The 24,329-nt window shown below is 48.5% G+C and overlaps 1 protein-coding gene across 4 annotated transcripts; it reads left to right on the top strand.

Moving 5' to 3' along the window:
- The first annotated feature begins 1,240 nt into the window (after positions 1 to 1,240).
- On the top strand, positions 1,241 to 20,425 carry SEC22C (SEC22 homolog C, vesicle trafficking protein). 4 transcript variants are annotated; one of them, XM_090284573.1, is made up of 7 exons: positions 1,241 to 1,498; positions 7,264 to 7,472; positions 10,704 to 10,867; positions 12,832 to 13,011; positions 15,265 to 15,383; positions 16,555 to 16,620; positions 18,680 to 20,425. In XM_090284573.1, exons 2-7 carry the CDS (start codon positions 7,291 to 7,293, stop codon positions 18,878 to 18,880), a joined length of 912 nt encoding a protein of 303 aa, XP_090140699.1. In that variant the 5' UTR covers positions 1,241 to 1,498; positions 7,264 to 7,290; the 3' UTR covers positions 18,881 to 20,425. The 4 variants fall into 4 exon arrangements, with proteins under 4 accessions (XP_090140699.1, XP_090140700.1, XP_090140703.1 ...); XM_090284574.1 differs by lacking the exon at positions 1,241 to 1,498 and adding an exon at positions 1,709 to 1,835; XM_090284577.1 differs by lacking the exon at positions 1,241 to 1,498 and adding an exon at positions 2,079 to 2,140.
- Positions 20,426 to 24,329: the final 3,904 nt, after the last annotated feature.

The raw sequence follows: 24,329 nt of genomic DNA, 5'->3' as shown, positions 1-24,329 counted from the left end.
AGTGGATCCTTTGCGGTTGCGCGGTCTGGTAAGCGACTTGCGGGCGGAGCCCGGCATCAGCTCCTTGCTTTTCATCGCTCCGTGTACACTCTATTTGTAGGAGTACCGTGCCGGGCTCAATCGAGAATCGTGGCTGGACCCAGATATCTGACTCCAAGTCCGCTCTTCTATCAACATCACTCTTGTGCCTCCAGGCTTACGTCTGGAGCATGAGCCCTGCGCTTTGCATCCTGCCAAGCCAAAACCCGCAGGGCCAAGCAAAACACTAGTGTGAGCTTTATTGTTTCCGGAGGGAGAAACTCACCTATGCGCCTGTTTTTCCTTTGGGCAATAATAATACTTTATTACAATCCTAAAAAGCACCATTATTTCCTCCATTTTACAGATGAGAAAACGTAAGTAACGAAGGGCAAAGCCAGTATCTAAAGAGGCAGTATGGCTTTAGAATCCTCACACTCTTGACCACTATCCCATCCTGCCTGTGCGCTGTTCTGTGGAAGTGGTTCGCAGCAAGATACAGGAAGAAAGCTGGGCCGGCCCTCCTGAGCCACGTAGTTACTGTTGGCAACGAATAAAACCCTGACGTAGCTGTCTCTGGCTTGTCCAGCCCATCTACGGTGGACATAGGAACAAGTTTGGTTTTTCCTGCAGCACAGAATGAGCAGCAACCACATCATTTAGATGGGCGATCTTGGAAGCCGTTACTCCCCAGAAGAGGTCTGGGTGCTATTCTGCCTTCTAGAGCTTCGTTTCCCTCAGTGAAGGCCCAGAACCAGAGCAGGCTCATGCGCTTTTGCTGGGATTTCCGTCCACGATCCTTTTACTCAACCTTATGAGGAGGCAGCTTTCAACCCATTTCACAGAGGGGTAAATCCAGTGAGAGAAATGGGGCAACATGCCTGAGCTGGGCCAGGACTCAGGGTTTCCTAGTTCCCAGTCTGTACTGCTATCCCCAAAGCAGGCTCCCTCCCCACGGAAAGTTCCCAGAGGTTCTACAGAAAACAGTGGGTAGAGGAGGAACCATAAGGAGCGAAATCCAGGGCAGAAGCTCCTGTAAATTCTCTTAAAAAACCTTGCTCCTCTCTGAGTGCACATATCTCAGTTTGTATTTAAACACGTGTTGTATGACTGTTGGATGGACGCTCTCACTCTGCTGTCCTCTCTTAACAGTGTTTGGTGTCAGGAGTTCCTCGCCATGGCCGCCGTCCCTGGCATAGTGCCAGCGCCACCGACTCAGACTGAGGTGTGTCCCTGGACTTTGGCACCTCATCCAGGCTGGCAGGAGGTTGTGCTCTTTGGTTTGTCTATCTCGGGCCTCCCAACCAGCTGCACGGACGTCGGAACCCACGCCCGGGGCGTGTCGCACCTTCACTCTGAACCTCCTTGCCTTCGTGCCTCAGTCCTGTCTGCTACTCCCTCGGGAATCGAGCTTAGACCGTGAAGCCTCCTCACACCTCGCGACGTGGGAATTACAGGCTTGTACCTCAAGCCCACGTGGGTGAGACCTGGGAAATGGGAAGAAAGCGGGGAGGCGCGAGTCCAGCCACGCCCCCTCTACATTTGGGTTGCAGCCCTTTAAGAACCACCTTATTCAAAACAGTGACGGGTCTCGGGGTGGAGGCGCGCCAGGATTGGTCAGTTCGGGTGCGGGTGTTGCTTAGCAGCAGCGAATGGGGATTGGAAACTTGCGCACGCGCACCTTCGCCTACCTGCGCCTGGGTGGCAAGTGGCCTGGGTTGTGTCCTCCCTGTGAGCTAAGGTTGCAGAGGAGGCGGCAGGTGGCTAGGCGGCGCGGAGGGAGGCCGCTGACTCCTGGAGGCCGCGGTCCGGGCGAGGTGAGGGCTGGCGGGCAGAGGCGGCCCGTTAGCTGAGAGCAGGCGGGATTGGGTGTGGCGCAGGGCGGGCCCGGAGGTGGAGGCGATTCCGGGCCCGCCCCTCCCTCAGGTCCAGCCTAGCCCCACCGAGCTTCGTGGGGTTTCCCGCGGCTTCCCGGGGCTTCTCGGCGCTTTCCGAAATCACCAGTCTCCTTTTTCTTCTGTCCGCTGCCCTCCAGACTCCGGGAGGACCCCAGGCGCGCACCTGCAGGAACCCTCAGCGGAGAGATGCGCGCGGAGCGCTGCCGCCTGTGGGCGGGGACGGGGTGTGTCCGAAAGAGAGAGCGGACCATTATTTCCTTAATTATCCACGACCCTGTCCCGTCCGAGTAGTGTTTAGTTTTAATAGCAAACGCCCCTTAGCGGGCCGATGTGATCAGACTTTGTTTACTGCATACTGGGGGCATTAGAGCAGCTTCTCTGAACATCGGGTGGAGGAGGAGGCGTGTGCTTCTGTGGCCATTGTAAGCTCGCATCTCACCTCCGGAGCCGGCAGGGTAGAGCGCTCCGGGGGAAAATGAGGATTGAGTAAGTCAAAGCCGCAGAAGATATTACCAGTGGTGAAAAGTAATTGGTGAAATTAGTGACGTGGTCAGAAAAAATACATATAAAGCTCAGACCGTTGAGTAGGATAAGTCTTCATTAAATTTGACAAAAGAATGAATCCCGATAAAGATAATTTTAGCGAAATGAAAATGTAAATAGTTGGAAGTGGTTTAATATTGGTAAACGGGATGAAAATTGACCTAATCGCGTTTACTCTGGAAAATACGTGTTAGATGATGAGGTTCTACCTCTTAAGTGTTTGTGTTGACGCGCAGATGACATTTCGGGGTCCCAGCGCTTTTTTATTCCTCAAAGACCTTCAGAGATCAACCGCATCCGAAAGGTCACTGATGGTCAGAGAGGAAAACTGACCTATTCAAAGTAAGACAATGAGTAAGAGCCGTTGTAATAAGTGAAACCCTAGGCCTTGGCCCCTATGAACAGGACTAATTAGTCTCGAGTATCGGTGCCCCAAGAGAAGGAATTGTCTTAGAGAAATAGAGTAGCTGTAATCCCAGCGATGGGATTGGGGACGCATTCAGTCACGTTACCAGTGTAGAAGTTCCCAGCACAATGCCTGGCACATGATATTCGTTGCTATCCAGTTCGGTCCCCTAACCTTAGCTCTTGACAAATGACAGCTGACCTCTGCCCTCCTCCCCAACCCATCCCCAAGCCAAGAGGAACAGAGGAGCCTGTGTGCGTGCGCTGCACGCCTTAAGTCCTGTGACTGAAGGTGAATGTGAGACGGGCTCACATTTCTCTTCTGTGTTGTGTTTGTGAGGAGCGGGCACTATGCCTTACGGTGAGAACTTGTGTTGGAATATGTGTGTGCCAAATGGAACTTATTTTGCTTGTTTAAATGACTGTTTTGCACAGCCTGGTCATTTAATTGCTGTGTTTCTCTTCCCGTTTCTTCCTCTCTTAGGAGGAGGAAGAGGAGTATATGGGACAGGGATTTGGGAGAAGGTTAAGAGTAAAGGGGAGAGAAAAAAAAAACGTTGGGAACGAGGGTGGCCTCCAGCTCCGCACGAAGTCTTTGCTGGTAGAAGAGGAATTATCTATAAATAGGGCTGAGAAGAGGATTTAGGAAATGAGGGAGGCAGATTAAAATATTTTAATCAAACCTAGTAGTACTTTGGGTGTTGTATGATTGCAACTTCAGTTTCTACTTGTAAGAAATTCCATGTATATAAACCTCTTTCTCTTTTTCTCTCCAATTAAAGATTTATTGTGGAAAAATGTTCACAGTGCAGGGTGGGCAAAAGTAGATTTACAGTTGTGAGGACTTGAAACACAGAGTTTATTCTTGTATTATTATTTATTATTGTATAATTTTCCATGTGAACAACTGAACCTACTTGCCCCACCCTGTACAGGTCAGAATATGGCAGGATCTGCAAACCCACATTCCTTGTTTCAGTGAGCAAAAATAAGGCAGCCTCTTAGATCATTCATTCATTTGCTTAGTAGTTTTTATTGAGGGCTTTCTAATACGTGGTAGGCATGGTGCCAGGTTACAAGGTCCACCAGCCTGTCGAAGGAGCTGGTAAGACCTGGAGGACAGGCTAGTGTTTCTGTGTGAGCACTCTGAGGCTGCTTTTGTCCATGTGTAATTAATATTTTCTTCTGTAACTGTGGTATGATCTCCCAGATTCATTACACTGCTTTCCTGTTTAAATCTAAACACTAGTTACCTGCAAGCGGCTTTTGTTTTAACGAGTCCCGAGGTGATTGTACCTTCCAGATTGAGAATGTCATGTGGTTATGGACCTGCTCGCTGTAAAACACACCCTGCAGTGTTCATGCATAAATCATCAGAACTACAGTTAATTAGCAGAAAAGGTTATTCTACTAGTAGAGATATTTAAAAATGACATTTGAACATTAAAAGTAGGAGCATAATTTAAGTAAGTGGCATAAAGACCTTAATTACTCTTTTTTTTATCAGCTTTTATTTTCAGGCCGCAGCTAACATCACAGTGTCACCATCATTTAAATATTGTAAATATTTTAAAATATTAAAAATGTGTGTGGGTTTCACTAGTTTGCAGTCCTACTAGCTAGTAACTGGAAACCAGGTTGTTGGGTTTTTTTTTTTTTATTTTCTTTATTTATTTTTAGAGAGAGGGGAAGGGAAGGAAAGAAACATCAATGTGTTGCTTCTCGTATGCACCCTGACTGGGGACTGAACCCACAACCCTGGCATGTGCTTTGAGCAGGGATCAAATCAGCTACCTTTCACTTTATGGAATAATGCCCAACCAATTGAGCCATGCTGGTCAGGGCTGAAAAACAGTTTTTTTTTTGTTTTTTTGTTTTTTTACAAACTTAACATCTATTTATTTTTTATTTTTTAAAGATTTTATTTATTTATTTTGAGAGAGAGGGGAAGGGAGGGAGAGAAACATCGATGTGCGAGAGAGACATCAATTGGTTGCCTCTTGCATGCCTTCAACTGTGGACCTGGCCTGCAACCCAGATATGTGCCCTGACTGGGGATTGAACTGGCGACCTTTTATTTTGCAGGCTAGCGCTCAATCCACTGAGCCACAGCAGCCAGGGCTGAAAAGCAGTTTTATTTATCTTGAATACTATTGTTTGAGGAGAAGCATGTTTGATCACCAAAAGGATAAAATGGATAAAGTAGAGCCTGGATGGGCTTCTGGGCCCTCCAGAAAGTGGTAGAACTGGTTTGTATGATTACTGTCACCTGGAAAGGAACCTTTCCTTTTTATTGGCTCAGTGTGATGCCTGGCATGTAGGAGATGCTCCATAAAGATAGCACTAGAGAGGATATTTTGGGGTTGACAGTTGGAATAAATGCATACTGCTTTCCTTTGGAAGAACATACAATTTACTCAGCTTCCAAAAAAGTATCTTATTTTGCCTTGGATGTGCTTCTGTCCTTTCTCGGACTCTTCGTGTCTCATTGTTCATTGTATTTTTTTTTAAAGCAAATACTGTTCTTAGAAACATGTTTTCTGTGTGTTCTTAAACACTTCTCTGCATGCATTACAGGATGGCTCTGATTAACACTGTTCTCAAGGTAGCAGGCAAGTTGAAGTTTTTGTTTAGATCCCAAGCCCTGGTCTCAGGTTGACCTTGTAGTCTCCCTCATCTCTTTCGGGGCTTTATGCACTATAGCTCGTCAAAATTTTTTTCTAAATTAAGTATTTCAAACATTCACACAAGTATAAAAGATAATGATATTAACCTCCATCCATCCATCCCCTGATGCTCTTCTGATCCCAGAGATCTCAGCACTGGCCGGGTAGCTGGGGCAGAGCCCACAGGATTGACTAGCAATTGGGCTGGCCCTGCTGTGGTGCTGGGAACAATGATGTGGATGTATCTTTCTTGGGGATTTTCACATTTTTACTCCTCAATGGAAGGTGTTCGGGGATAAGACAAATGTAGGGTCTATTGGCTGTAGACTAAGTAGTTTTGCTTTTCGCCTCTGTGTTTTTATACCACTGCGGCTTCTACATGTGTAAAATGGGAATAATCATTCATTCATCCATTTCATATATGGTCTTTATTATTAGAACTTACGCTTACGTGGTAGAAATGATAAATCAGTAAAATAGAGAACAAGAGGCAGGAGAAGTACTTCTCGTTGGGCAGGTCTGGAACGGTCTCATGGAAAGAGTGGATTGGAGACAGGCCTTGATGTGAGTTTGGATATGGGGAGATCAGAAAAATGGCAAATTATAGGCGAAGAATACACAGGGGCACAGAGGTGATGAGAGTATTGTGGATCCTGGTGGCTCCCCTTTCCTGCAGCTCACAGGAGCCGAGATGCCAACTAAGGCTGCATCCATAGAGCTTTTTGGGAGAAAAGCCCACCAGTGTGGGAACCCATTAGCATCCTCTCAGGCAGAGGAACTGATGAACAGGATCTGCGTGATGGGATGTGTGGGTGCATGGGAAGACCCATTAAAGCTCTGATGGCTACCTCGCTAATCCCTGGTCGCAGGGCTGCCACGTGCACATGTGCATGTTACGCCCTGTACGACACCTGCAGGGTTAACAGACAGGGCCACAGCCCAGCCAGGTGCTGCCAGCAGAACTGGCCCAGGCTGCTTCTGCACAGAGAAGTACCTTGTTTTGATGTGCCAAAGGCACCATGAGGGCTCAGAGTCCGTTTCCCTTTGTTTCTGAGTGGCGATCACATATCAAGGCCAAATATTTAGTATCTTACTATAATATAATTTGCTAAGTGACTTCCTTTAGCCATCTGTAGGAGCTCAGTCATCGTTTTGAAGACTGGCTTTGTATCAAAAATTTGCAGAAATTTAAGAGGACATGCTGTACTCGCTCAGTGCCAGGTTTGCCCTCTGCTGTCCTTGCTACCTACCTGCTTTAGGCTGGATGCTTAGAATTCCTCTGCAGGTGAGGATACGGCAGCTAAACTCCGCAGCACTTACCTCCCTGGGTGACCTGAAATGTGCACAGGTCACTGGACCCCATTCCTGCTACTTCAGCATCAGCTACGTCCTGACCCTTTGGGGTCATCCTGCTACCTGTGTCCTGCTTCCCATTGTCATTACTGTTGTTCCTCAGCCCTCGGGTCCTACTTTCTGGCTTCTCTCTCCCTTTCTCCCTTATCCCGGTTGGTTTATTTCTGGAAAAGGAGGATTACAAGTAAAGAAGAGATGGGGAGGATAATGAAGCGAGGAAAATGGGGAGTGGCGTAGCCATGGAGTGCAGGGAAATAATAACAGAAGCAGCATTTGCAATTACCGTGGGGGTGAGGGTGCAGCAGCGCAGGTTTCGAGGGCAGCGTGTGTCTGACACTGTCTCCTGGTCCTCAGTAACAAGGTGACCTTGCTTCCCTCAGGTGTCCTCATGACTTCTCTTGCGGACCATGTCCCTGATCCTCTTTGCCTGTGTGGTAAGGGTGAGGGATGGACTGCCCCTCTCGGCCTCCACTGACTTCTACCACAGCCAGGAGTTTCTGGAATCCAGGAGACGGCTCAAGACTTTAGCCTCGCGGCTGGCCCAGTACCCAGGTCGGGGTTCTGCACAAGGACGTGACTTCAGTATACAGTAAGCAAGCATGCTCACTCTTCCAGAACGTCAGCAAAGTTTGGGTTACTTTTAACCGTATGTTGGGGTAACATTATGCTGATCACATGGTGTGTTAAAGGTAGATCTGACGTCAGACAGGGGTCAGAGGTTGGGTGTATTTACAGTAGAGTCAGGAGGACTTCCAGCATTGCAGCTCCTGCTGCTGCCTTTGTTAACGGAGTGCCCATGAGCGCCGCGTCCAGAGACCCAGCTTCAACCCGCTTTCACGCCCTTAGTGTTTTCTGCACTAGATGCAGCGGGGTGCTGCGTGGGGGTGGGGAAGAGGCACTAGACCAGACTGAGATGGCAGGGGAGGAAAAGGAGAGTGAGAAAGCCATGACAGTGAGAAAAAAGACTTCCAGTTCTTGCCTTCAGGGTTTGCTTCTTAACTCTTCACTTTGAAAAAAAAATCTATATTAAAAAGTTTTAATTATGTGCCAGGATCAGGGCAATGAAAAATGAGCACAAGTAGATCCCTCTTCTCAAGGGACTGTTAGTCTAATGAGGGAACGAGGGAAATCTATAACTAAATATGATGCCGTGGGGAAAACGCCCCCATGGAAGTAGGCATCAGGTGGTTACAGTGATCATCGTAATAATAGCCAGTATCATTGAGTGTCTTCTCTGGGCCAGGCACTGGTATTACTGTATAAGCGCTCTCTGTGGCTTATGAGGTAGCCAATAGCATTGCACCTGTTTTGCAGAGGAGGAAATGGACGTTAAGTGACTTACCGAAGGGATATACTGTTAGGAAGTGAAGTGGTTGTGCCAGGATTTGAGTGCAGGCAACCAGGCACCAGGGCCTGATCCCCATGTTTTATTGTTTCTTATTCTAGGGCTTAGAGTAAAAAGCCGTTCTGTGCAGGGATCAGGGCAAGGCAGGTTTTGAAATATCAAAATGGCTTATTATAGATTTTACATCATTGTTTTCTAGCATTTAGCCTTCACGTACCAAGTACCTTTAGCTCCCCTTAAACAGGAAATTTTTAGCTTACCTGATAAGGTGGGGGTCCTTTTAGGGCAATTCAGTCTCAGAATCAGAAAAAAAAAAAAAAGGAAGAATCCAGGCTCCATGGTAGAGCCAGGCAGGACGGGAAGGCGCTGAAGGGGGTGCTGGGTAGCAGGCACGTGCAGCTGTCACCCTGTGGTGTGGGCTGTGGGTGCTCGGAGCAAATACGGGGCTGCATGGGCCTGTGCTTGTGACCCCTCTCTCTGGGGCCTGAAACCATCCTCCTCATTATGCGGCGATAATCTAATGTTCTGTGGGAGCTGTATGCTGAGCCTCGAATAGGAAACCTTTTCTCATTTAAGAAAAAAAAAGTCTATGACTTCAAATGAAATCCTGGGCCTTCAGTTTTTTGAAAAGCGGAGTATACAATGTCCTGCTTGTTTGTATTTTGAATTTAGTATTCATCATCTTCAAGAGGAAGCTGAGACTTTTTTCCTTACAGGTGAGCAGTACCATAAGCTCCTTTTGTGGTTTAAGGAGTTGAATTATTTTCCTAGGGTTGCCATAACAAATCCCCACAAAATGCCTCAAAACCACAGAAATGTGTCCTCTCTCAGCTCTGGAGTCCAGAAGCCTGAAGCCAAGGTGCCAGCAGGGCCGTGCTCTGTTCCAGACTCGAGGGGAGAACCCTGCGGTGCCTCTCTACCACTGTCTGGTGGCTGCCCGCGGTCCTTGCTTGTCACTCCGTGTCTTACAGAAGTGTTACTCCAATCTCTGCCTCCTTGGTTCCATGGGCTTCTTCCTTCTGACTGTGACCAAATTTCATACCAGTCATTGGATGAAGGCCCACCCCAATCCATTATGACCTCATTTTATCTTGATTACATCAGCAAAGACTACTCCATATAAGGTTATATTCACTGGTACTAGGAGTTAGGACTGTCAGCATATCTTTCGGGGAGATATAATTCAGCCCACACATAGGGGTCACCTTTGAAATAGAAATACCTTCATCCTAGAGAGACTTAGGCCCTGCTGGAAAATTCCTTGTATAAGGAGGAGGTCATCCTTCTTTAAAATTGGAAAACGTGTTTTATATAGAGACTTCCAATTACAAAAAGGTGGTAGATCAATGTTACCTAAAAACCTTCTTGCCAGAAACACCCAGAAATGTGGGTAAATATATATAAAGTTTTTTTTTTTTTGTTTTAATATGTAGCTGAGCTTGAAAGAAAGAAATCTCAAATACCAAACTGAAGGGGGAGCGGAATGTCAAGGGTAGTAAGTGTGGGGGCTGACACCGAGGCTCCTGGGGAAACCAGTCATAGGCAGCTCAGGGCTTGCGTTTCAGCTGCCATGAAGTGAGAGGCCTTTGAGCTTCCATAGAGTGAGGTGTTGGAGCAAGACCCATGCCTGAAGGTGGGGTTCTTGCCAGGCTACAGCCCCAGGGCAGTGGTAGGTGAGAGATAGTCAGCCCGCCAGTTCAGGGGTAACTCATCTCTGTTTGGCTTTGAATAGGAAGAAAAAATAAAATCTCACCTAAGAGATTGAAACCCTGCTCCTGTGCCTTGAGTTTATACTTTACACTCCCCACAGTCCAGGAATTCCTAAGCCACAGTTCAAATACCAGTATTGGTTCCAGACTGAGGACGCTCGTGGAGCTGCAGGCCAAGGCAGATGCAGAAGCGTGTGGAAGGAGTGTGCCCCACGTCAGGCCTCGAGGGGGCCTTACAGAGGAAAACAGGCTCCACAGTGATGAGCTCGCAGCAAAAATGACAGAACACTGGAGGGGACAGTCCACAATGTGTGGGAGTCGGTAGACACCACAGGTCGGGGAACTGGAATCCCCAGAACTTGAAATGATCGTGTGGCAGTCTGAAAGGAGCAGGTGTGATTTCAGGACGCCAGTATGATTTCACGTTAGAAAGCCTTTTGATGTGGATTGCAGAAGGAAAACATTTTCCTCTAAGATGCAGAGAAGCCTGAAGCTACTTCCCTCTAGTGGAACACGCACCCCACATAGGAATAAGTAAGAGTGATCACACAGTGTCGATGGCAGATACTGCCGTACATGTTAGAGGAGGTGTGAGAAGCGCACAGTCCCAGGTGGGTCTAGCTGAGGACACAGTGCTCGTGTGACAAACAGGTCGGGACTCTTCGAGGCCGGGCAAGTGGAGAGTGGAGGCCGGGTTGCGTCTGGGTGCGGGATGGGAACCCGCGGGTCTGTTCCTGGTAATGTGGATGTCGCTTTTTTGTTTCAGCTTTTCTTCATCAGGGGATGTGGCCTGCATGGCCATCTGCACCCACCGGTGTCCAGCAGCCATGGCCTTCTGCTTCCTGGAGACCCTGTGGTGGGAATTCACAGCTTCCTATGACACCACCCGCGTCGGCCTGGCCTCCAGGCCGTATGCCTTCCTTGAATTTGGTGTGTAACCTGCTTCTGCCTTTGCTGTTCTCTCTTATGGCGTGTATAGGTGTATAGTTTAGGTTTGACTTTGACTTTGACCGTCAAGGAAAGTCAAACCTAAGGAGGTACAGAAAGATATCACTGGAGAACAACTGTGTATCATGAGATTTCGCAGTGATGGAAGAGGCCTGGAAACCTCGTGGTTTAACTCTCTGGCCTGTCCCCTCTCCAGAGCCCGGGGGCAGGGTGGCGGAATGGTGAAACCTGGACAGCTTATTCACCATAGCCCTCGGGAGCAGGGGTCAGCACCCTGTGGCCCCCGCGCCAGAACCTGTTTTTGTAGATAAAGTGGAGCACAGCCATGTTCTGTCGTTTACGGGTAGCCTGCGGCTGCTTTGGCCCATGACCAGCAGAGCTGAGTATGTGGTTGTGGCAGAGTAGTGTGACCTGTAAGCCTAAGATTTTTACTGTCTGGCCCTTTAAGAGAGTTTTGCCAACCCCGCTCTAGAGCTGCATGACTCGGGGGGAGCGTGCCTACTTGTCCTTTAATCATGAGATACGTATAGAAAGTGCAAGTAAGTACTTAGAAGTTCTTGCGGTAATTTGACATTCCTGCAGCATGTTTTGTTGTATTTTATCAAAGTATCAGTCTGTAAGAGTTTAGAAATAAGGAGGAACTGGTCCTTCCCTCAGAGGTCTGAGAAGCACCGCTCTGGAAGAGGGTACTGCTTTCTAGGTGATGCCAGAGGCCCGGGGTCGGGGTGGGGGGCGCTTGGGGGCTTTGGAGCACAGTGTGATAATTGGGGCGGAAGCACCGTTTTTCTCAGGTGTGAGCCTAGTCATTCTGAGGTCTTGGAAGGAGGGGAGCGCAGCTGGAGTTGGAGGACAGCTGCGGTCTCTGTGATGCTGTGGGGGGAGGGGCGGCAGTAGTCAGTCCTGTGGGTCCCCTGCAGGGCCAGTACCTAGAAGTATTGCCGCTGGTGCTTCAGGCTGTAGCCGTGGCCCTCACGTTCTGCCGCAGTGCTCACAGTCCCTCCTGTGGTCTTCTGGCCGGCCCATCAGGGGTCTGGCCAGCACCCTCTTTTGGTGTCACCTGAAGGTGCTGGGGGACTCCCTGACAAGCAGACCCCAGCGTGGTACACCTGTGACATAGGCGAAGAGTTCTGCCCAAGTCTCCCTGTGATCCCTAGTCAAACACCTGCTCTCAGCCCAGCGTCTTCCTGTGAAGAGGGCATGCTGCCCCCAAATAGGTGACAGCTGCTGCGCCCCTTGGCTGTCATTCGATTTGTAACTGGTGGCCTGTATTCTCGCCCCTCGTCTCTGCGTGTGCCATCCTTCGAAAGCGGTGTGCTTGATCTGATAGGAGACCCTCCCCCAACACCACGTTTGCTCATGGCTGATTAAGAGTGCAATATGAGTAAAAATACACTGGTATTAGAATTATAAGTGGTTTTGCTTTGCCAGTATGTATGAAACTTTGCTTCAGATACTTATTAATACTTGGCAATAAATTAATACTAACATAAATAAAAGAAATAATGCTAATACTTTTAAAATATATAATCCTAGTTTGCACAACATAGTCACGTTCATTTGTAATTTTACTCGCACGTGCCTTTTCTTGAGATAATCAGGGCAAGAACAGTTATTCCCATTTTTAAGCTTAGAAATATTCTCTGAGTTTCCCAGGATTATACTATCGTAAGTGGCTGAGCTAAGAATCAAGTCCTTACCCCTGACTCCCTCGTCGCCGAGGTTCTGGAATGTGTTACTGCCTTCTCTGTAGGTAGCTGGTCACGTTTTAATCGCTCTGCTTTGGAGAGACTGATGAGACCAGCAGTGCCATGTGGTCGTCACTGGACCTTTAGGGATAGCTCGACACTCGCATGAGCTTGTTTGGAAATGTAGAGTTCATTTGTACATGCTGTCTTATAACACCCACTGTGATGACATGCTCGACTTGGGATGCCCTCTCTTTGCAGACAGCATCATTCAGAAGGTGAAGTGGCATTTTAACTGTGGGAGCTCCCCTCAGATGAAGAGCAGCTTAGACAAAATTCAGGAGGAGCTGGAGTTCCAGCCTCCGGCAGCTCTCACTCTAGAGGACACGGATGTGGCAAATGGGGTGATGAATGGTCACACGCAGATGTACCTGGAGCCTGGTACGTGGCCTGCTATTCTTTGATGTTGGGGAAGATGGCGGACATTGGTTTCTTTTATTAAGGGGTGGGATATGGACTGATGTTGTTTCCAGGTGGCTGTGACAAAAAACTTGAGCATTATGACAGTGAGTTGAGCCGAGGAGATGTGACTCTTATGATGAAATCAGGAGAAGAGTGACTTGGCAGGTTGTTTTCTTAACCAGGGAGAATTCTAGAGGATTAAATCTTGTAAAGGAGATTCATTCTCTGTTGCTGGAAGCCGCTTATACAGATTTGTACATCCATCTTTATATATCTACCTACCTACCTGCCTACCTACCTACCTACCTGCCTACCTGCCTACCTGCCTACCTGCCTGCCTACCTACCTGCCTACCTGCCTACCTGCCTACCTGCCTACCTGCCTGCCTACCTACCTTCCTACCTATCTATGTACCTATTTTCTATCGAGCTCTCCTCCTTTGACAGTGAATCCTTATCTCATTACTTAGTGAAACATTGCAAATCTCTGCTGAGAGACCCCTGCCCTCCTTGCTGGAGGAGGGCAGGGCTATGGGGATGAGTGTGGGCAGGGGCCAGAGCCAGGGCTTCTAGTGCTGTCACCGCCTGGTTCTCTGGGAGACCTGGGACATCCGTCCATCTGGTAGGTAGCCAAGTCCTTGTCCGAAGAATGAGGTGTTAATGAATGTGATCACAGTGCCCTGGCATTTTGTGACTTAGTCTGGCATTAGTCACTCGGTGCCTAGTGTATAACGAAGCATGATTGTTGGCATTCCTTGTTTACAATCGCAACTAAACCAATTTATAATTAAAGTGGGAATTTACATTGTAAGAATTTTGTAATGGTATAGAGCTGAATTGTGCTCTGAAAGAAAGAGCTGTATACTATAACAATCTAATTATTTCAACTCTTTTATACTAAACTCATTGCTTGAATTTTAAAAGTTCTGTATTAAAAGTGTTCATGTTTTTGGCTTAACTTTGTGTTTTAATTTAATGTTTCAACCAATAAATTCCTGGATTGGCTCTCATGCGAATCAGGAAGTTGTAATTTATGTTGGAAATGAACTTAACTTTTGTGGAAGGAGAAGACTGGGTAGTTGGACTCCACGCTTCTCCTTTGCTGTATCTGAGGACAGGGTGACTTTGTATTATATGTTCTGTTTTTAACCACGTAGACAAGAGGAGCAAGTCCAGAAAGTGCCAACTTGCCTACTTTTCTAAGACATTTGGCTCTGGTTTGACTCACCCTATTGTTCTGAGGCTAGAATCTGTGCAGGTAGCCTGTTCTGTTCCCACAGGAACTTGGACTTGTTCCGTGGGAACTCTAGCACACTAACACCAGGCATCAGTGGGGCTGTGGCTAGATATTAGTGTGTACATGTGCGCATGTGTGTGTGTGGGGGGGGGAGTGTAAGGACCGGAGAGGATGATTTAGAAAGAGCACAGCAAAAGAATGAATGGGACACCCTTTAATTTTGTGAACCAGAATCAACTCCAGCGGTTATCTTTCGAGAGTGGATGGCCATTTATTCCTTTTACAGTCCCAGAAACAACTTGTAGCTTAAATGATCGGTGTTTCCCTCCTCTTCCCAATTATTTTAGAATGCTAAAAATTTCATTTGCTGGGAATTGCTGGGAAAGCACACAGGGCACTGAATAGTGTCCCTGTCAGAAAAGGACTGGAACATCTTACAAGCTGAGGGTTGATGTGTGTGACAGAAATGCTTTCAGAAATTGATAACTAACTTACACATAAAGCCATAAGTTGCTTTAAATCAGGATTTCTCAACTCTGTTGGCATTTTGTACTGGATAATCCTTTGATGTGGGGGCTGTCTTGTGCATTGTAGGAAGTTTAGAAGCATTCATGGTCTCTTCCCCAATAGATGCCAGTCATGCCCTGTCCCTAGTTGTGACATCCCAAAACGTCTTGAGACATTGCCACATGTCCATTGAGGGGCTCTATTGCCCCTGGCTGAGAACCACTGCCTTAAATAGACAGGAAGTTAAACACTTGAAAGCCTGTGCTTGCTCAGAGAAGGGCCTCTTTCTGGAAGGGACTCACCTCAGATTCCCAGATCCATTCTGTCCTTCATGTCTTGCCTTCCCTCCTCTAACTACAGCTGCTTTTAAAATTGAAATGTGTGTTTAGCATGACCCATCGTTAGTGGAAGTCTAGTTACTGTCTTTGTTTATTTTTCTTTCATATAGAAATTATTTTCATTAGACACTTTTTTTTTTTAATGGTGAAGCTCCTAATGTCCGAATGGAACCAGTGACGGCCCTGGGTGTCCTCTCCCTGATCCTCAACATCCTGTGTGCTGCTCTGAATCTCATCCGGGGAATTCACCTGGCAGAGCACTCTTTACAGGTAACCTTTTCTCTACAGCTTACACTGATGCACATAGGCTGGGAGAAACTGATGGGGACGCGCTTCTTTTATAAGGTTGGTATGCACTGAGGTTTCAAAATTTGAATAGAATTTTAATTTCTAATTTTATTCTTTGTAGTCAGTTGAACAAATATGAAACGTGCTCTTTTGTATCTGCTTTTCTAAGAAGCCAAAGGGGCCTTCAGGATACTGATGAGATATGGACAACTTGGTACAAGGAAATCTGCCCCTCGCTCTGGGGACCCCAGGCACCGCTGCAGGGGCTGGGCTGCCACCCAGGGCGGAAGTTCAGCTCTTTTTTTCCTGGCAAAGGCTGTCTCTTAGTCTGAGTTATATCCTGCAGATACCAGTTCTTTGTGTCCTAGTTAAAAACTGCCCCTGGGAAGCTGACTCTCCAGCTGCTCCTCTCAAACCACCTTTCTGTGTCAATGTTTTTTAAATACGTTTTTTTTAAATTTTGAAGTATTTCAAACACTTGAAGAAGTATAGAACCATCATGAGCTTAAACAGATAGATTACTTTTAGAGACAGAGCCACAGTGCTCATGCCCGCGTCCATGGTGGCCGGAGTCTGAAGCGTGGTGGCATTGCGTCTCGGGACTGACGCGGCTGGCCTGTGCTGTAAGAGAGGTGATGGCCCGTCACCACGGCCCGCCTTTGGCCCGTGTGTGGTGTGCTTCCCACTCCTGCTGTTTCTGGTGACTCGTAACCTGTTACTTAACTATGTCTGTACACACTAGAGCTGGTGCCTGGCCAGCAAGATGGTTAAGACACGGTCCCTGCCTTGGGGGCACGAAGCGGAATGTGGTGACCTAACTAAGGAGGTGGCAGTGCCTGGGGATGGGAGGAATTGGGGGAGGCTTGGTAGTGACGGAGGAGTAGGGTTTTGAGAGGAGATGGGGTGGTTGGGGGCATTTCAGGTTGAGGGCTAGCACAGTCGCATGGGGACAGAAGGTACATGGTGCGTCCAGGTCGTTGACAGTGATTGCATGTCAGCCCCTGTTCTGATACACAGACAGAGCCTTTCGTCTCACCCCGCCCGGGAGTCTGTGCCATCAACCATACCAGACCGGAGGAGGAGTCTGGTGCTTCGTGTCACAGTGTTTCCTTTCATCTAAATGTCCCTTTTCTTGTGCTCGTCTTTGTTTCAGGTTGCCCATGAGGAACTTGGAAATATTCTGGCTTTCCTTATTCCTTTTGTTGCCTGCATTTTCCAGGTAGGTGAAACGTGGACGTTTTGATGAGTGGGTTAAACCCATGGCTTTAATTTGTTCTTTTGTTGGAACTATCAGCAAGTTTCTAGATTCTGTTTTTGCTCCACCATGGCCTTGGGTCACATCACGGACAATGCCAAGCTCTTAGTGGGAGGACCCTAGGCCCATCCTGCCCAATCCTGCCCAATCCTCTCATTTACCAGAGAAAGAACTTGGGCTCTGCAAGGGAGAGCCGCTTGCCCTGGGCCACAGGGCCTTTCAGAGCGGCAGACAGAAACCAGGAATTTGGACTTGACTCCCAGGAAGGGAGGGATGGAGATTGGGGTGGAGATTGGGTTGGGTCTGATTAGTGTGAGGCAGGGTTTTGCTTCCTTACTATTGGACAATTCAAGTACAGAAATGTCCTTCTGCAGCCCTGGCTGGTGTGGCTTAGTTGGTTGGAGCTTTGTTCCATAGACTGAAAGGTTGTGGGTTTGATTCCTGGTCAGGGCACATATGAGAAGGCAACCAATCGATGTTTGGTGTGCTCTCTCTCTCTCTCTCTCCCTTCCCCCCCTTTTCTCTCTCTCTCCAAGCAATGAAAAGTGTCCTCACACGAGGATAAGAAAAAAGAAAGAAATGTCCTTCTGCAGCAGTCACATCTTTGTATGCTTATGTGTTTTTAAAACACAGGACTAGGTAAAAAAAAATTTTTTTTATTTCTTTTTTTGTTTTTAAAGATTTTATTTATTTAATGATAGAGAGAGGGAGGGGAGGGAGAAAGAGAGGGACAGAAACATTGATCAGTTGCCTCTCCGACGCACCCCGACTGGGGACTGAATCTGCAACCCAGCCACGTGTCCTGACTGGCAATTAAACCAGCGACCTTGCGCTTTGCAGGATGATGCTCAAGCAACTGTACTGCTACCTTGGTCAGAGCCTGTTATTAATAGTAATATTACCTGACTCAAATCTGTCCTTAGGAAACGAAACAAATATTATAACATTAAGTAGAGAGCTTTGAAAAGTATTTAGTGATTTTCAGATAAGCTGCATATGTAAGGAGTGGAGTAAAAAGGAGTTTGAATCTCCTGTAGGCAGAGTTAATTCTAGTAAAAACCTGACTCTAATTCTCTTTCCTTGTCCCCCACTGGGCTAGGATTTTAGTACTGTCTCTTCATGCTTAAGGTTTTTTTTTTTTTTTTTAATTAAAATTTTTGTTCTTAGTGCATTTCCTTTCTCTTTCACATACATCCTGAAGTGGTTTATTTTTAAGAGCTACATGATTGTGCAAACAGAAATGTTCAGCCCCAAATTGAAACTGCACTCACTTTTTAGAAACACGTCTGGGAGCCTCGGGTGTTGCCAGCGGAAGTCCCCAGGAGCTGCCTGGCAGGGCTGCGGGGGACCTTCCCACCCGCCTGCGTTTTGTTAGCGCTTTCGCTGGGGTTTGCACTTCCTTCACTGTAGCTGAGGCTTTGTCGGGTTGCTCTGTTTTGAGAATGTGCTTTTTAAAGAAAACAAACAAAAACAAAAACATAGAACCAAAAAGCTGTTTCGCCTTTTGCAGAACAAGAGCAGCCTCTTTGCTGTGTGGCAGTTCTATGCGCAGTATCAGTCCCTGTCCCCGCTGTGAGACCTCTGTCTGTCTCAGGGGTGCTATTGAGGACAGGTTAAGGGAGAGGGCTCGGGAACAGCGGTCCCCTGTGTACCTGCGACTCCAGAAAAACTAACGGAGCGGACGCCTAGCTCCCCACACCGACGCTCTCACCCGCTGTGGTCCTGCCAGGCTCCCCCGGCCTGGCGCTCGGCCCGCACGCCGTCTCTTCTTTCTCTGCCGCGCGCAGCCTGTGCTTCCTAACCTTCTCCTGAGAGTGTGATGTTCTGATCCCTCCTGTGATACCGGTGTCATGTTTCCTCTGTCTTCCAAACCTTCCCTTTCACCCAGTGGTTAACGACTTATTCAGGGAGTCCCAGCCTCATTGTGATAAATCCGGTGTCATAAGCTAATGCAGGTGACCTTGCGTCTGACCTGTGGCCCTTCCATTACCTGACTGGACCTCCCCTCCTGGTGTCATTGCAGTGCTATTTGTACCTGTTCTACAGTCCGTCCAGGACGGCGAAGGTGGTGCTGATGCTGCTCTTCATTTGCCTGGGCAACGTGTACCTGCATGGGCTGAGGAACGTCTGGCAGATCCTTTTCCACGTGGGAGTGGCTTTTCTGTCCTCACACCAGATACTGACGAGGCAGCTTCGGGAGAAGCCGTCGGACTGTGGAGTGTGAGGGATGGACCCTTCCGTTTCCATAGGAGGGTCATCGGCGTTTCCGTTTGGCTCCTCAACTTCACCTCAGGTTTCCATCCTTGGAGTCCATTTTTCGACTAAACGGGACGGACAGCGAGACCTGGGGCTTCTCCAGGTGCACGTGGAGGCACGAGGTCGCCTGACGCCCAGGCCGGGTTTTGTGCTGAGCGCCACTGCAGGCTCTCCAGCGCAGCAGGCTTGCTAGGACAGCAGCCGCAGGGGGCTCGGTGCAGAAGGAGCACTACTGGAAGATCGCTGTGGGATTGTTTCAGTCTTTTCAATTGAATGATGCAATAAACCACTAGAGTCCATGATATTAGCGTTAGCAATCGGCAGTCGTCTGCAAGGAGCCACTTTGAAATCCATATCAGCTTTTCAGTCTAAATTTGACTTGATTGGTTCTTTTTTTAGAGGGTCAATACAGGGTGAATTAAAAACTTAAAAATATGGTTCATGAATAAGCAAGATAAATTTTGTTTACAGCTTTTTGATAACTTAGGTCCAATATGATACCTTTAGAATAGTTAAATATATTTTGGGTATCAATGAACTCATCTTCATTTGGGGTAAGGATGGACTTAAGCTGAGAAAACGGTTAGAAAGCTCAATTTATTTAACTTAGGTAGAACCTTTTATAGTGGTGGGACCGTGGGTACAGAGATGTTTTGTATTTATTTCCAGGATATATCTGAATATTTTAAAAATTAATTGAGCAACTTAAAAGCATGAGCAGAAATGAACGTTTCAGGATTCCTTGCAGTGGGTCACAGACTGGAGTAGGGGAGTCACACAGATTCACACAGCGACACTTTACACATGCAGGCGGCAGAGGTTGCTGCCGTCAGCCTTGCACATGGCAGCCGCATGCCTGTCATTTTAATGATGATGAATGCTTGACCCCATGTACCTGTTCCCAGAAGACCTCCCAGTTTAATTACTCCTCTTCACTTTCCCCAGTCATCTTAATTAGAACAAAGGCCTCATTTTTGGTGAACAAGAGTTAACTAGGTGTTCACTTTTTAAAAGCTTTACAAATATATAATTAATCCTGTGCACTGAAAAATTACATTTCTTTCTCTCATTGTCAAAATGCTGATTGACCATAGTTTTCCAAAATGTGGATCTGCACCAGATTCCATAGGTTGTCCAATACCACTCTGAAGGCCATTTCAGAAGTTTGCCCTTGGTTCTTGGTAGAAGTCTGGAATCCGAGTAGCTTAACCACAACTGCATGCGATACTTTGAGTTGAATTATGTAGTCTTGATAAATTTTTAAAAATCCTATTTTGATAGTTTTTAAAAGTTGAAGACCATTGCAAGAGATATTGAGCACATGGGGAAAGCAAGGGCCTTGTTTCAGGGAATTCAGGTGTACTTGGTCATCACTGGTGGCGCACTGTTACTGAGCTACCCTGGTGTCGCAAGTATATGTGACTGGGAACGGTTGGGGAAATGTTGCCAGAGTAATTTTATTTTCTTACAATTTTTTATTTTTAATCAAATAAAATACCTGGATATGAAAGTTCTACTGGCAGCATCCCCAGATGGAAGCTTCACAGTTGTCTCTCTGTTGCTTTTGGATCTGCATGATTTTCTGCATATCCAGCAGGTGAAACATTCAGGCTTTCTGGGAGATACTTCTGAAGAGATGGTAAAATAGAATGGGAAGCCAAGGAGGCGAGACAAATCCTTTTATGGTAGAAGCACAAGAAAAGCTTTAAAAGTTGGTAAGAACAGCTTACAAATGACTTGCTTTCTGTTCGAGCCCATGTGCTATTGCTGTTGCTGGGTAACCCTGTGCCCCAGCTGCTTAGAGCGCCGGAGCCTGTGACCCCCCCTTCAGCGGGCAGTCCTGAACAGTGCGTGAGGACTCCCCCTGGGGATGCTTCCTGCACTAGCGAGCGTGTTACCCGCACTTGGGTGAATGTGGGCCATACCAGTTAACATCTGCTTGGGCTTTGGGACTTACTTTTGCAAGTTAAAGGAGAAAGAGACCCCAGACAAGCAGCACAGAACAGTGGCTCAGCTCACTGGAGGAAGAAACTACTGATCAATAAGAAGGTCTGGAGATTTCCTCCAAGGGAAACCAGGCTCAGGGCTGACTTGGTCCCGGCCTGCGGTTTTGAGGCCTGTGTCACCCTCGATGCCAGAAAACTGGCTGCACCTGGCCGTGGTTACTCTCACTCCACCTGGGACTCAGTGCTGTTCCAGCACCTTCGTTTTCCCAGTGGTGAAATGCCACCTGCCCAACCCACCTCACAGGACAAGATCTGGGAGCAGATGAGACAACGTGGGAACCAAAACCTTAGAAGTGCCTGCTGCTCCCAGAAGCTACAAGATCCGGACCGTCAGAGTGTGTTGCGTGCCATGGACTGGATCGGGTGCAGCACTGGAACGTGGCTCAGTGGGCTGGATCAGGGCTTCCCTTCCCCAGGTGTGCCTGGGAGGAAGCACAGGGAGTCTGCTTTTCTCTTCCCCAGGCCAGCCTACCTGTGCCGAGGACCATCCCTGGGTGGAGATAGCTGGGCACATTTGGGGTGGTATTCCCTCTGGTGCTAGAGGCCTCGCTGCCTGTGGCAGGAGGGGCATGACCTTTGGCCCCCCATCTTGCTCCCCAGGCTTGCACTGTTACCTGTGAACTCTGCTGAGAAGCATTGTGAATCAAGGCCCACAGTTTAAAGATCTTGAAGAGGTGGGGAAAAGGTGTTTGGAGGGGCGCTGAAATGAAGACTTAATCATCACTTTGTCACCCTCACCTTGAGCTCCCTGTTCTTTTCCTGGATACCATTCTCCAAGTCTCCCCTGCCTCTTGCCGCTTCTGCTCCCCCCCACCCCCCCACTCCAGCCCTGGCCAGAGGCTGGAACCGGACTCCGCAGGGGTGGGAAAGCCACCTTTAATTGTAATCAATAGGGTGGGTACAGGTGCTTCAGAGAGGCGGCAGGTTGCACTGGGACCCAGCTTTCTCCCCGTGTACCCCAAGGAGCTTCAGCACACTCCTGGGGGTCAGGTCTTGGGGAGAAGTAGTACTTCGGTGGGCAGCACTGCTCAGTCATAGACGACAGCCAGCCAGGCCGATTGTTTGGGGGCACAGGAAGCAGGGTTGCGGAGGAGCAGAGCTGGGGGCTCACTGTTTGCTGGAAGAGAGCAGCTGCCCCTTAGCAAGTGGGGCTGCAGGCTGTGTCTCCATCCGGGGCTGTTTGTGAAGGAGTCGGCCACTCATTGTAACGTGCAGGACAGTGGCCCTCTGAGAGCCTGCTGCTTGCTCAGTTCCGCACAGGTGAGGCCCGAGGACTGGCAGGGATGGGAGTTGTTGGCGTCCAGGCGTGTGCCCCTGCTCTGACATTTCCCAGTGCCTGGCTCCTACACGGGACCCTGCCCCGGGGCAGGAAAGCTCCACCTGTGCACCGTGAGGCTCATGATGGAGGAAGCGAGAGCAGGTGTGCCCTTGAGAGGTGGGGCTGGGGAGGAAGTGCTGGTCAGCTGGCTGGAAGGCCTGGCCTGCTGCTGACACTCAGGCCTGCACCACAGTGGACAGTCATTGAGCGTCAGCCCCAGTGTCCTCATCTGGGAAATGGTGTTAACGTCATCTTGCTCCCTCGGCACGCTGACCTGAGGACAGAGCCTAGTGGAGGAGAGCACTGGGTGAACCCGCTCTCGTGGGCAGGAGGAAGGCCTTGAGTTCATCCGCCGCACAGACGTTCTTCTGCCTGCTTCAGGCAGCACAGTGTGGCCTTGTCTTCTGGCCTTTACAAAAAAGGGGCATTTGATGGTACTGCCGTGTGAATGGCCTTGTTCTGTCGCCCTAGAAAGGTAGTGGCCTCTCTTCCGCCCACTGGACCTGCCTCCTGCCTTCCAGGCATGGAGCCCTTGGTACTGTTGGCATTGGGTCCTTCAGGATCCAGGGAGGCCGGTTCTGCTGGCTGTGGTCGAGGCCTGTCCTTGGGAGCCAGGGACCAAACCTCAAGGTCTGTCCCCAAATGAGGAGAGCTCTGGTTTTCCCACCTGGGAGCAGTGATGTCAAACTTCCGTTGCCGGGGCAACGTCATTGGCAGGGAACCTGTGGAAACGGGCTTGACAGTTAGATCTGGGAATGGCCGGATATGGAAACATCTGGCTGTGTGTACCGACGGCGGAGCTGTTGCCTACAAGCGCCTTTTACTTAAGGTAAATTTACCAAATCCATTCTGTTCCTCTAACCTGAGCTTGGTACATAGGACCTTCTTGAGCCCTTATGCCTATATGATTTGGGGCTTGCTTCAGAAGTGGTGTTTAATGAGCTATTCACAGGACACCCAGGGTTCTGTTGTGTTTAGTGGACTTTTCTACAAAGAGCATAAAAGATGGAGGCTGATTTCGCTGGAGCAACCACTTCACGTATTTCTTTTGGATGCTTGCTGTCCGTGTTACACAAGCGTCTTACTGTTCTCGTGTAATAACAAAGCTCTATTCTGAGTAAACGATGGATAGCTTTTAACAAACTTCCACACAGCAGGGAAGCCTGACTTCATGCTAACGTATGTGAAGAATGTTGTACAGCCCTTTATATACTGTGTATATGTACATTAAACGAGGTGGCTTCAGATGTGCGAGGACAATAAATCTAAGGTGCTTATTAACTTGTGTGTTTGTGTGAAAAATCCTGAGTTATGGGTTCCCTTTCCTGGGCCTGGCGTAATGGAGGGGGATGTGCCGTGAGAAGTAAAATTCAGGTCCTCCTGTCCAGTGAGGTCTAAACAGGGGCAAGGGCTCAAAGCGTCTTCAGCACTCAACCCCAGACTCTGGAATGCAATCATGGGTCCCGGAAAGACCTTGGAAAAACAAAGATAACAGTGGCAGCGCTGCCCTGAGGGCTGGGAGGCATGCCTTCCATGCGGGGGCTGTGTCCCTCTGTGGCTGCGTGCCCCAGGGCAGGCACTTCCCCTGCTCTGGGCTCTGGTCTCCCCTTGACTCTGAGGGTGATCAGTTATCTCCCAGGACCAGCCCCATCCCGAGATGGCCACCAGGGGGCGCAGTCGCCGGCCACATCATCAGGACTGGGCCCTTTTGCAGAGGTTGGTCGTGTGGCAGCTGGTAAAATTCCCAGAAAGGAAATATAAATGCACCAGCCTCTCTTGATCATTCTCTAAACACATTGGGAAATGCACGCTCCAAGATTCTCTCCACCATCTGTCCTGCACGAAATCGTTTGGAGGAGAGCAAAGACTTCCAAAATAAACATCTGAGTTATTGAGCTCTGGGATTTGGGAGTTGGCAGAGCCTTAAAGATACCATCTGGTTCAACCCCCTCATTGCTCGGGTTGGGGAAGTTGAGGCCCACCCTAGGGAGCCAGTACAGGGCAGCCCAGAGCTCCTTCCCCTGGGGATCTTGGCCCATGAAGTGTGCCCTTTTCTGGGCCAGGAGGGCTGGGTGCCAGTTCAAGCTGATGAA

This window comes from Furipterus horrens, unplaced genomic scaffold (assembly GCF_987537825.1).
Source record: "Furipterus horrens unplaced genomic scaffold, mFurHor1.1.pri manual_scaffold_7, whole genome shotgun sequence".
In the NCBI taxonomy this organism is placed as follows: Eukaryota; Metazoa; Chordata; class Mammalia; order Chiroptera; family Furipteridae; genus Furipterus; species Furipterus horrens.
This window is presented reverse-complemented; position numbering and strand designations above follow the sequence as displayed.

Coding starts and splice junctions, on each gene's coding strand:
- SEC22C (XM_090284573.1), top strand. CDS start 7,291: ATGTCCCTGATCCTCTTTGCCTGTGTGGTAAGGGTGAGGGATGGACTG. Junction 10,868..12,831: donor GTATGCCTTCCTTGAATTTG/GTGTGTAACCTG, acceptor CTCTCTTTGCAG/ACAGCATCATTCAGAAGGTG. Junction 13,012..15,264: donor GCAGATGTACCTGGAGCCTG/GTACGTGGCCTG, acceptor TTAATGGTGAAG/CTCCTAATGTCCGAATGGAA.